This window comes from Neolamprologus multifasciatus, chromosome 23, assembly GCF_963576455.1.
Source record: "Neolamprologus multifasciatus chromosome 23, fNeoMul1.2, whole genome shotgun sequence".
In the NCBI taxonomy this organism is placed as follows: Eukaryota; Metazoa; Chordata; class Actinopteri; order Cichliformes; family Cichlidae; genus Neolamprologus; species Neolamprologus multifasciatus.
In genome coordinates, this window is record NC_140460.1 from 38258992 (window position 1) to 38272029 (window position 13038).

The window sequence follows — 13038 nt, forward strand, 5'->3', positions numbered from 1 at the left end:
TTTTTGAAAACGGAGATTTTCCGTTTTCGTTTTAAAAAATAATCCCGTCCACACGTAAACGCAGAAATGAAGGAAAACGCTGCTAGGAACATGCCAAAGCAACAGGTGGCGTTATATTTCTAACCGTGCAGAAATGTTGGCCAATCAGAAGTCTAGAAGCCTCGGTGGGAAAAAGTAAACAAAGCTGGGGCATAGAAGCAGAACCGAGTCGTATGTGTGGAGGGACAGTAACTGTGTGTGTATATGTAAGCATTTAAACACTGCAGAGAGAACAAGTAACAGTAACAGTATTGTAGAAATTCATTTCACCGAAACAATAACGTGGCGCACAGTGTGACGTCAAAAAAGGCGCACACCTTTGACACTGCGTTTTCTGTGTTTTCTCCGTTTTTCTCGTCCACACGTAAATGCAAAAACTGAGTTTTCAAAAATATCCACCCTGGCCGGAGTTTTTAAAAAATCTCAGTTTTCAGTGACCAAAAACGCCGTTTACGCGTGGACGAAAGGTGCAAACGCATAGAAAAATCTGCGTTTTCAAAAATACCTGGGTACGTGTGGACGTAGCCTGAGTCAACATACATGGATTAAATGTGTACATGACTTTTGCATTGACACAGAGTCTTCTGCATTTTTTTTTTTTTGAGCGTGACAGAAATTTAGGCTCTGGCACCACTGAAAATATTTAACATTTCATGGTTCTTCACTGAAGACACACTAAGAACAGCTCACTCCATATCTGCAAGGTTATCAGAGGGAAGCATCAATGGTTTCTTTGTTGACACATTAAATCAGGGATCTTTCTCTTTAAGCTGATAATAAAACAGCTGGATTATGCAGGATGCTACAGTGCCAACACTCTGGTGTAGATTTAATGGACAAACTGTTATTTCCCAGAGAACAAAATGCCACAACTCCAACTGTTGTGACTAGACACAACAATTTATTTCAAAAAACAAATGCTGCAAACTCGGAAGGTATAACTCTTTTTAAATAACATGAATGAAGAGGAGAATGAGTAAAAATGATTGGCAATAGGCTGGGTTTACTCTTTTTACTTTTATTATCTGAACCACACCCATCAAGGTCAAAGAAAATAATTTTGGCACAGGTGGATGTGTACCTGCAGTCCAGAGATGCTGGTGGGGTAGGGCGTGAGTGTGGTGGGGCCCAGGTTGCGTCCCAGCAGGGGGTTCAGGGGCGTCGCCATCGAGGTGTGGGTCGCTTTCCAGTATGCCTCGAGATACTCGGCGAGATGCTCACAGGCGTCCTCCAGCTGGTTTTCATCCAGGATGATGTCAAACATTTCCTGTTAGCATCAGAGGACACGTGGAATACATGATGTGCACTCTTATACTGTATGTGAGGCTCAGCTATGAATGTACATTAGCACAAGGACTAATGATAATAAACATCATATCAACGGCTTCAATAAATACAAATGCTTTCAGTTTTTGCTCTCCAAGACATAAAAATCTCCCTGACTCTTGTTTGACCTTAAGATGCATTTGTTTGGGAGTGCAAAAACAAAGTTTATGGGCAACTTTTTAAATACAGAAACTGTAAAAGTACGAGAACAATGAGTCACACAAGCCAGCGCAGGAGGAGAAAGTTGGCTTACCGGTGGACACTGGGCTAGTTTGTCTGCTGCCACGAGCTGGACGTTCAGGTGTTTGCTCTGGGACTTCCCTCTGGACTTGACTAGCCTCTGCAGAACCTGGATGAAAGAGCAGAAACGCACACAAAGAAACCAAAAGTATCTCAGTTTTGGGTGAACTGTCTGCTCATATCATCTGCACCTTCTTCTGAGAATTTGGGATTTTTAATAATGTTTACATCTACAAATAAATATTATACCCTATGGGGTTAAACTGTGTCAAATTTAGCCTCAAAATATTTATTTATGATCACCATTAAGCCAGAACCTTTATGACCAAAATGTGATGAAAACAAGTAACAATTATTGGTTGAAATAAACTAACAGTCCAAACATGTTGGAGGACTCATGACCTCAGTAATGCAGTGATGCTATACGCATAATATTGCTGCTTCTTCCTGGTTTGTCTGTACACTGGTCAGTTTTACTGGTCAACAGTAGAAAAGCATGCTAGGAAGATGTCGTGTAAAACACGTGCAAACAGTAAACAGCAGATTCTCAGTCTGATTAAACTTAATCCTAAAGACAGACAGTTGATCAAAGTGGTTACTGTTGTAGTCCCAGTGCTGAGGGAGGAGGTGAAGAAGACATACTCTCCCATGCAAAAGTGCCAAAGTGCAGATTTATATCCCCCCAACACACACACGTGTGTTCATCAGAGGCTTTAAAAGTACAGGACTTCATGCTAGTTTTGAGGTAACACTGTGCTTGTGATGAGCTGTAACACCCGTGGATAAACAACATGAGCCTAACAGAGACACCATTACCTTTGTTCTCGATGTTTGTCTCCAACTGAATGACTCTGTTGGACAGTCACTGTGAAGATCATATATGCTTAATTTCCTGTTTTGTCCAGCCTTGATTAGATAACTTTGTAACCCATGGCCTGATTGATAATAAACCCATCAGAGAGAGTAAAAATGTTTCTTAGTGCGACAAAAATCTTCCTCTTTGAAGGTCTGACTATGATCCGAGTACCTTTGGTGAGGAGACTTTAACATGGACGATAATGGGGGCCAGGGAGGTCTTGAGAAGCTGGGCAGGGTGGTTGATGGTGTCGGCATCCAGAACCACCAGCTGCAGGGAGCGGGCCAACTCGAAGATCCTTTCAATCTCACTTTGCACCTCAGCTAAGGGGACAAAGACAGACATTAGACGTTTGCATGATTCTCGCTACTTACAGTTAAACTTCACAGTTTCAGACTATAGCTCAGTCAACATATACGTGAAACTCACCTAAACTGGAGCGAGTGTTGGATCTTTCTATGATGGCCCTCTTACTGGGGTTGTTAAGAACAGACCTTTTGGCCAGCGATATATCTGCTGTGACTCGTGTGATAGTTATCCTGTAACAAAGAAGACATAATTTTTTTAACCAGGGCACTGACTCGATTTTGAAGATTGCACAGAGAAGAAAAAGGACCAATCAGAATTACTCTCCATATTTTTTTCTTCTTGCAAGTAACTTTATATTTTACTTACCATTTATTGGGAGTGAATAAAGACTATGTTAGAATTAAAATAGTTCTATAGTTCTTCCTAAGAAGTGTGCATTTAATTTGTCTTTACCTGCCATCAAATCTGTGCTTGAGGAAGTCAAATAGTGCTTTCTGCATCATGTCTGTTACCTGCGAAGCAAAAATGAAAAATTGGTCAGGGACTTAATCTCGGAATATGGCTTTGTGTGCTTTGTGATCCTCAGTATGAATAAGCCACCATCCATCAGGCAAATCCAGGACAACAAGACAGATGGCACTTTACTGCTGCTAAAAAAAAACCATAATGATGTCGGATGCCCCATCTGAGCAAGCAATATGGTAATGACCTCATCAGCTTAGATAGTTACCATGTGACCAAACGCAGCATAAATCAATGAAATGTACTGTTGTTTATGAATAAAGTTTTTTCTTTTCATTTACCTATGATATTTGTTGTTATAATTGGTATTTTAAAACAGGAAACATGGTAAAAGGCATGCACCCTGCACCACTGTAATAACTGACCATAATTTGTCTGTACAAATATACTTTAGAGCACCAAGACGTTTACATTTTAAAAATTTTACATAACAGTGAAAGCATTTTTAATTGTTTAACATAAAAACATTGTTGAATAACAACCTTTCCACAAGTCAGCATTCAGACACTCGTAGCTTTTAGGTTTTACTTTGAAAGGTTTTGATTGGCTCTCACAGCTCACAGTTGAGAACAGTCTAGACTTCCCAGCACTAAACGGACATGACGGACACAGCTAGCTACAAGCTGGTGATCATTGAGGAGTATTCGCAGTCCCATAACTGGCACTGCAGATGTACCTCAAAGCAGTTCTAGTATTCTGCTTTTTCTACAAGCCACAATTATCAGCAGTATTGGAAGCAACAACCAAAAATCTGCCAATTACTCAACATATTCTTATCTGAACTCTTCGTCTCCTCGCTAGTCTGGCTGCAATCTGGATGTTACGTGGGCGATGACACGTTCATAATTAACAGTGCCAACAGAAGGCTATTTTGGGGGACTCAGTGAAAAATGTACAGGAGTCATCTCATTTCTTGTCCAATTTGTAATTAAATTCAGATTATTCATGTTTGTTTGTTTTTAATGTGAGAATGTCCGATTGTTCATTCGGCTGTAGAGGCAGGCAGCTTACCTCGTAGCCCTTGAGTGAGGGTCCCACCAGAACTACAGGCCTCATGGAGGGAACCACATCATACGGGGGGATGTGCTCCGTCTGTTAACACAAAGAAGCAGCGGTACACTCAGGCTGACAAAAATAAAACCACAAGAGACAACAGACTGACGAAAAAGCAAAGCAGACAGCTGCGATAAACCTTTTTTGTAGCAGACGCCGTGGCTCCGCCACTGCAGGAGAAGCACAGGTGTGATAATGATGGCTGCATTAAGGGCAGGACCTGCTTTCGCTGATGCTGGTTCACCATCATGAGTTACTGCAACACTAAATAAAGCTAAGCCGTCATTATTATACCTATGCTTTCATTACAGTGACGAGGCGAAACGTCTGCCTAGAAACGGGTTTCTGGACTGCAGAGTCAGCTCAACACACAACCACACGTAGTAAATGGGAAGCTGGTTTACTGCCATGTCAGGGCATGTAGCAAATGGTAAGTTAATTTGTCACAATTGAAGCAAAAATAAGAATATTAAGAATACTTTTAGATTGTCCCAACTTTACTCAACTTTACAAAAAAAATCTAACACATTATCTCAAATAAACGTTAATTTAACATGTTAGCTTACAAAATGTGGTTAATGCATGATAATGTTTATCATTTGCTACATAAATGACCACTGTACACAGATTTTGCCCAAACACTCACAAAACTACAATTGAACCCAATTTCACAATAAAGGTACCACCACGACACAGTACAACTCAAAACAGCAAACACTTGGTATCATTTAGTTATGTAAGCCAACACATTTCATGTGTAGATCGTTCACGCAGTTAAAAGCCACATTTTATTAAACAAAAACTGTGCATTACAAGGTAATAACAATATCAGATTGCGGTATATTTTGTGGTGAATAAAAATATTGAAGTTTATATTAATAATACTTTTGGTGACATGGCATAGTCTTTTAACATCACTGCTTAACTTTCTCTGGAATCAAACCAAGATCTTTCAACTGCACATCTTAAAATTATGTAAATGGACGAGACTGATTCACATTAAGCATTCAGGGGTGGTTGAATTTCCAAATAGCATATGCAGTTGCCTACAAAATTCAGATATTAATTCAATTTATAATGATCTATTACACTGTCTCTCTCTAAGTATATCAGCTGACAGTAAACAATGTTCATAATGAGATATGTTTCAGGTAAGTTTTTTTGGATCCCAACTTTTATATAATTTACAAGATTAGATTAGATTCAATTAGATTAGATTAGATTAGATTACTTGGTTTTGAACTCCTTGGCCTTTGGTTTGATTGGGTTTTTTGGCACTCAGTCAACATATTTCTGCAAAAATGGCCTGATGCATAAATTCCCATGCTTGTTATATATGTAGTAGTATAGCCAGGTCAACCATTTTCCCCATTTTCCTCTCCTTTATGCAACAGTAAGACTAAGTAACCACATGTGGCTTCATATTTAATCCACACAGCAGAGACAGTTGTTTTATTGTAAAGTACCTATCATAATGTATTATGTTGCGCAGTGATGGCATTTTGGCGTCACAGGAATCATTATAACTTGTTGTTGGATATTTCAGTAGACTGAAGCATTGTACGCTATGTTACTGTAACTTCCTCTAAATGCTACCCGTTCCTGTCACAACAACAAGAATTGAGTGAATAGTATATGAGTGTGTTTTACCGTCACCAACTTACCACTTTCTGTTTCTGCTTTCCTGTAGGAGGAAAGAGAAGACAGCGACAGTGATGTCAGTAGCTGCTGCCACAGGAGGAGTCACCAGAATATTTCAGAAACACTCCAACATGCTTCACATATGCAACTTTCCATTATAAGCCATAACAAATGAAACCTACCAAGGATAACTATAATATGAAAAATAGAAAAAAAAAAAGCAGTTCTATTGTCCTAAGGTTATATTCACAAAGTCACATGAGTGCAGTTCAGAGGGGGGGTCATAGTCTTGTCGTTGGGTTCACACTGTGGTAAGCCCCAGTCTCAGAGCGCCTGCAGTCCTCAACTGGAGGAAGAGGAGGATCATGGGAAAATGTACCAACAACTCTGAACTTATGCTCTACGCAGAGACATGGGAAGGTTTTAGAGTCTTATTTTCTCTATGTTGTTGTGGCCGAGAAGCTTGGCTCTAAGCTGGCAGCTGGCTATTAAAAGCCCTCTCCCCCTGTCCGATGTTCTCACCTGCTGAGGATATGAGTGGTCGGATAGAGGCAGAAACCTCATCCTCCACACTGGAAGAAGAGTTCCCTCCAGACTTACTGGAAAAGACAATGGGAAAAAGAAAGACAGAAAAAACCCACAGTATTAATTCAGAAAAGGACTGAAACCTAAAAAAAAAATAAATAAATAAAAAATCTATAGTATGCTAAGACTGAAATAAAAACTAAAACTAATAATAATAAACATTTAATTAATTTAATATTTAATCAGCTAAACCACCTTAAACATCAGAACACCGTAACACAAGTCTCTGTAGTTTCCCATTTTTTTTTTTTAATTTTTCTAATAGTTTCTACTGTAAGTATTTTCATTTTCTCTTTGTGTTCCTTCCTGTGTCTTCCTGATTGTCTGTTTGGCTTTACTCTTTGTGTTTAGCATAGTTGATTCCAGTTTTATTTTGAAATTTATGTGACTGCGTTTATACTTCCTGCTTTTGTTCTTTTCCTGCCCTTATTGCTCTCTGATTGAGTTCATCTCTTGTTGTCCTTCTCCCTGGTGTGCATTTAGTTCGCATATCTTTTTACCTACTTCTCCTGAGTCTCCTCTCGTGTCTGCTTGTTGCCCAAGTTGGAATTTCCCCCTTCTGTCATCACTTAGGTCCACTGCTGAATTTTCCCCCATAAAACTTCACATCTTCCTCAAATATTTACATCATCTTAAGTATGGCAAAACTAATCACAGCATTAACAATTATTAATTCAAGAATTTTTCAAGTTACTTTCTTTCTTTTTTTAAATATACAGTGAATAATTTAAACAGAAGCTGAGTGAAAGTTGCATCTTCTTTTAAAACTAAAAGAATTTTCATGAAACTTGGGAATTCATCTCAGGTTGGCTTTTTGTTACAGATGTCCATTTTTAAAAGAGTATGAGGCTCATTGTTATTCAGCTATTATACACTCAGCAGACACTTTATTAGGTACACCTTTTCAAACACTCTTTACCACAAATGTCTAATCAGCCAATTATATGGCAGCATATGGATATATTTAGACATGGTCAAGACAACCTGCTGAAGTTAAAAGCGAGGATTAGACTAGGCAAGAAAGGTGATTTAAGTGATTTTAAATGTGACTGTTCATGTTCAAAGGGCCAGTAAGCACCTTCTTTCTTGGTGAAAATGCCAGAGGTCAGGGGAGAATGGCTAGACTGCTCAGAAATGATAAGGAACAACAGCAACTTAAACAACCACTCATTACAACCAAGGTCTGCAGAAGAGCATCTCTGAATGGACAACATGGCAAAATTTGAAGCAGGAGGACTATAGCACCCAAAGACCAAACCAGACACTACTCCTGTCAGGTAAGAATAAGAAACTACAATTCATCAAAATTGGACAATAGAAGATTTGATCTGCTCTGATGATTTCTGGTTTGGCATTTGGTTAGAACTTGGCGTTGTGGTTGTGTAATGGATTGGGGGATATTTTTCTGGCACAGTGTGTTTCCTTTTGTACCAAGTGATCCTTATGTAAATGCGACAGCCTGCCTAAGTATTGCTACAGACCATGTCCACCCCTTTATGACGACAGTATACCCATCTTCTGATGGCTGCTTCCAGCAGGATAAGACATCATGTCACAAAGCTCAAACTGGCTTCTTTAACATAACAATGAGTTTATTGTACTCAAATGCCCTCCACAGTCACCAGATCTCAACCCCCTTGGGGAGGTGATGGAACGGGATATTCCCATCACGGATGTGCAGCTGACAAATCTGCAGCGACTGTGTGATGTTGTCAAGTCAATATAGACCAAAATCTATCAGGAATGTTTCCAGCATTTTGTTATCCTAAGCCAAGAATAATTGAGGCAGTTCTGAAAGCAAAAGGAGCCCATCCCGGGCTCCACCTAACAAGGTGTACCTAATAAAGTGCACTCAAAACTTAGAGGTGTTACATGGTTAATACGTGGCAAGCCTATTGTATGTGTGCTCTGTTAATGCATGAGTCCCCCGTGTTAGTTAATCGTTAAATCAAAAACATCTGGATTTTATCAGATTTTCAGTTTTTTGCTTGCTGTGCATTATCTGACAGTTTAGGAAAACTTCTTCTATAACTATAGACTTCTATAATGCAACATAAAATAAGTATAAATAATATAAAAGTAGACCTATAATTTTAACTAATATGTAAAGCAGTAAAAAATGGCTTCAAATTACAAGTGATTTTACTCAACAATAATAATAAATCCGTGAAGTAAACGACATAAACAAAACAAATACTACAAAAATATATGAATAAAAATGTATCTCTTTTCAAGATGCTTTACTGTCCAGGATCTCTGTAAGTCAAAAAATCTCTAACATAGTGGTCCTATTTTTCAGTGACACAGAGTCGTCCTGTTTAACGGGGGTTCGAATGTCTCTCCCTGTCTGTGAGGTTCGATGACAAAAAGCCACAGAAGCCACGCTGTTAAGTGAAGCTTCAGCATTCCAGTCGAGTAGGATTAGTATTAAACTCAGCAGCAAGGCTCGGGGAACTGCCTGTGAGTTATTGTACAAACTCTGGATGACAGAACATTCAAGACACATTATACACACACACACAAGGAAACTCGAAGGCTGATAGGTGTGCTAATTACAGCTATTGAAACCGCTGGACTGGTACAGTCGACACGAGTGGAGAGGACGGAGTAAATGGGCATGAGTCACGAAAGAGTCAAAGGAAACTTTAAAGAGTAAATAAATAAAAATAAAAAAATCACAGTGAGACACCAACACAGTCAAACAGATGACGAGGCTTTTATGGAGAAGTTACATGCTTTTATATAGGATGAAATTATTTTAACTTCTGTATTGGTTAAACAGCAGTCTCAGGGGCTGTGTCAAGAGTATTGCATCAAAATATTCAAAGGTGTGAAGCTGATAAAGGAATCATTTCAGGTTGTTAATATAAACTGGCATTTTGGATCGCAATCAATCACCATTTCCATCGCTAAGACAAGTCAAAATTCCCACGGCACCTCTTCCCTTTCTGCACCCCCAACTAATTACAGTATTTTCAGAGCAATTTGATTATCTCATTAGCTGAACAAAAGTTATGTTGATAAAATTGAAAACATGTCCACAGTACTTCCATATAAAAGTTGAATTGCTTAAATGTCTTGTTGTGTCCCATTAACACAATCCTAAACACAAAGATGGCAAGTTCACTGTCAAGCAAAGAAAAACAACGAAACCTCACACAGGAAAGGTTAATTAAATTATTACCAAAATGTACTGTACAACTCTCAGCTTAATTTGTCTTTTTTGTTTGTTTGTTTGGGCAATTCTACCTGTTTATAACCATGATTTATCCAAAGATGATCTAAAATTACTGACGACATCTATTTCCATGCTACCTCATTCTCATTCCTAGCAATATATGCATTTAAATAAAATATCATCTAGCTAGATTCATGAGATTTTAAATACTTTGCTTTAAAAAAATCTGGCAAGTAGAACACGTAGAAGTAGTGCGCTCAGTGGAAGCTACAAAATCTACCAAATTCTGGTTTATCTGAATAATGTTTGCTTCTTGCGATCAAAAATGCTACAATTTTGGTGCAAAGTTGACTTTAAATGATCCTTGTCTTATTGTTACTCAACACATTAGACGCCAGGTTTTTGTGCTTACGTTAACGTTTGTGTGATCAAGTAAGGTTTGATTTACGTGAGGAAAACAATGAGACGACGACTGTGGTTTTGTGCTACTTACCCTTGGACTCGTCCTCTCTTTTGCTCCTGCTGGAGTCGAATGTTTTCCAGCTTCAGAGGGCTGGGAATGAAGCCGATCTCGCAACCCTCTTTCACTAACCGACCGATCCACCAGTCATTGTTGAACTTCTGAAGATGCAAACATGAAAGGGATCAGATCAAATTGAATTTTGTATCATCACATATATGCCGTAGTTATGATGTTTTAATACAAATACATTAACCTCTTTTATGTGCAGGAAGTCCTTAGCGTCAAAGGAGATGGCTGTGGCTGGCACTGGAACATCTTCATCCAGTGCGCCACAATAGCTGACATTGGTCCTTACAGCAAATGCCACAGGTTTACTCTAAAGGATGGAAACACAAGCTCAGAAAAGTATATTTAAAATGATTAAAAACTTCTTACTCTAACGGACTTGAGGACTTTTTATTGATCTGGGAAAAAATCCATAATAAAGATAAACTAGCATGAACATTGTCACAGCCTGTCTACCTTGGCTCTTTCCAGTTGAACGGCAGCCTGCTGTTCCCTCTCCTGACGGCTCTGTCCCGGTCCTTGACTCTGGCTTGGGCTCTGGCTCTGGACCTGAGCCTGCACCTCCCGCTCCTCCTCGAGAGAGACATCTGAGTCTGATGGTCTGCTAGTGTATGAATCAGCTGATCCCTACGAAAAGAAATCACAGAGATTACTGGAACTATACAGACTGGATACATCTTTTGATAAGTGCACCAATCAGGCATAGCATTATGGCCACTGACAGGTCACCTGTTAGTGGGATATATCAGAGAGCAAGTGAACATTTTGTTCTCAAAGTTGATGAGTTTGAGGATATGAGCAAATTTGACAAGGGACAAATTGTGATGGCTAAACAACTGAGTAGGAGCATCTTCAAAACTCCAGCTTTTGTGGGGTTTTCCCAGTCTGCAGTGGTCAGTATCTATCAAAAATGGACCAAGGAAGGAACAGCGGTGGCCAAGAGTCACTGATGATTGGGTACAGAGGGCTGGCCCATGTGATCAGACAGACAAGTTGCTGGCTGTATCCCAGTTCAGGGTCTGCAGCCTTAAAGGCCGCATTTTAAGGCCGATTACGTCACCGCGACGCGACGAAGGCTGTCCCAATTCGAAGGCTGCTCGAAATGCGGCCCTCAAATGCATCCTTAATTTCCCTGAATTTTAAGGACGTGGCGGTGTAGACTTCGTGGCCCAACATATCCCAGAATGCATAGCACGGCAGTGGGTGTGGATAATTTTGCCGAAAAAAAAACGGCGGATGAGGGGCACCCGAAGAGTAAACTTTAAGTAAGTACTGAATATTATGTCACTTATTTATGTGCAAATGTTTAATAACGAAGAACATTAAAACATTCCTGTTGGCCACATGTCGGCAAAGTTATGTGACATTAGTGACGTTTGTACTAACTTGGTTTTACAGCCTTTACTTTAAAATATACGCCGTTCAATAGCTGAGCTTAATCTTACAGAGAATGATCAAAGCTCATGTAGAAACAAACAAACAAATGAACAAAAGATTTTCTCCTTCATTTCTGTCAAACAAAGCTGTATGAAACGTTTCCAGCTGTTAGTATCATGGTTGCTAGGCAACCTGGGCAGCACAACGGAGGCTAGACCGTCCCATTTCACAAGCCTCGCACTTCCAGCCTTAGCGGTCTTTGAGTACGCGGCCCTTGAGGATCGTTGAGGCTGCGTACTTTAAGGCTGCAGACCCTGAATTGGGATACAGCCACTGTACATCAAACTGCGAATGCTGGTTCTGACAGAAAGGTGTCAGAATACACCCTGCATCGCAGTTTGTTGCACATGGAGCTGCATAGCTGCAGACCAGTCAGGATGCCCATGCTGTCTCCTGTCCACTGCTCAAAGTGCCAACAATGGGCACGCCTGTATCAGACCTGGACCATGGAGCACTGGAAGAAGGTAGACTGGTCTAGTGAGTCACATTTTCTTTTACATCATGTGGAGGACCAAGTCGCTTACCTGGGGAATATCTGGCACCAGGATGCACTATGGGAAGAAGGAACCAACTTACAGAACTTAAAGGATCTGTTGCTAACATCTTGGTGTCAGATACCACAGCACACCTGTTTTGGTGGCAAAAAGGAGACTAACACAATATTAGGCAGGCGGTCATAAAGTTATGCCTGATGGGTGTATGTTGGGAGTGTGTTGTCTTTAAAGATGGCAAAACTATTCTAGAGCAAGAGTTGCTGCCAAACAAGAACAGGAAATAGTCACAGTGCTTTAAATTTGTTATCAAGTTATGGCTAATCCAAACTAATATTAGCACTCTGTTCCTGATAGGGTTATTAAAGAAAATGAAAACTACACTCAAGGCCTCTAGAATAAAAAAAAAAACATCTCTGCACAGCGAAACACTGTCCCTATATCAAGGACTTTAAAGAAAAAGTTAGAACAGTGTGGACAGATGCACCCGAATGACCTGAATTTTCTCTCTGAAAAGACAAAAAAAAAGCACAAAGGCTCTGAGGTTCATTCAGTCACATGATGATAGAGGACACGTTTCAAAACAAGGATGTGCTTTAGCTTTATCTGAAAGCATCTGAGCTGCTAAGCACCATAAAGATAAATTGTTTATGGGATAACTTGCTGAAGTTTTGGAGTTCGATGCGCATCAGCTTACAATCACAGTGCCAAATACTGAGTGGTGGCTTGGCACACTGAATGCAGAACAGGTAAAATCAACGATATATATATATTTAAAAAAAAGAGTAGGCTGCCAGTAGCATCTCAGACAAAGTGGATTTCTATTCTTGTG

At 39.7% G+C, this 13038-nt stretch overlaps 1 protein-coding gene across 3 annotated transcripts in view; it reads right to left on the bottom strand.

Moving 5' to 3' along the window:
* LOC146492154 (voltage-dependent L-type calcium channel subunit beta-4-like) overlaps nt 1-13038 on the bottom strand; it is a 30046-nt gene that overhangs the window by 5723 nt on the left and 11285 nt on the right. For 2 of the 3 annotated variants that reach the window (XM_085151321.1, XM_085151324.1), the window contains 11 exons: nt 10735-10905; nt 10466-10588; nt 10243-10370; nt 6509-6585; nt 6010-6029; nt 4304-4384; nt 3224-3282; nt 2891-3000; nt 2633-2784; nt 1619-1714; nt 1121-1306 (listed from right to left, as the gene is read on the bottom strand). In XM_085151321.1, the coding sequence (XP_085007447.1) occupies nt 1121-1306; nt 1619-1714; nt 2633-2784; nt 2891-3000; nt 3224-3282; nt 4304-4384; nt 6010-6029; nt 6509-6585; nt 10243-10370; nt 10466-10588; nt 10735-10905 (1203 nt within the window). The remainder of the gene's footprint in view (nt 1-1120; nt 1307-1618; nt 1715-2632; nt 2785-2890; nt 3001-3223; nt 3283-4303; nt 4385-6009; nt 6030-6508; nt 6586-10242; nt 10371-10465; nt 10589-10734; nt 10906-13038) is intronic. The other variant, XM_085151323.1, reaches the window with a different exon arrangement.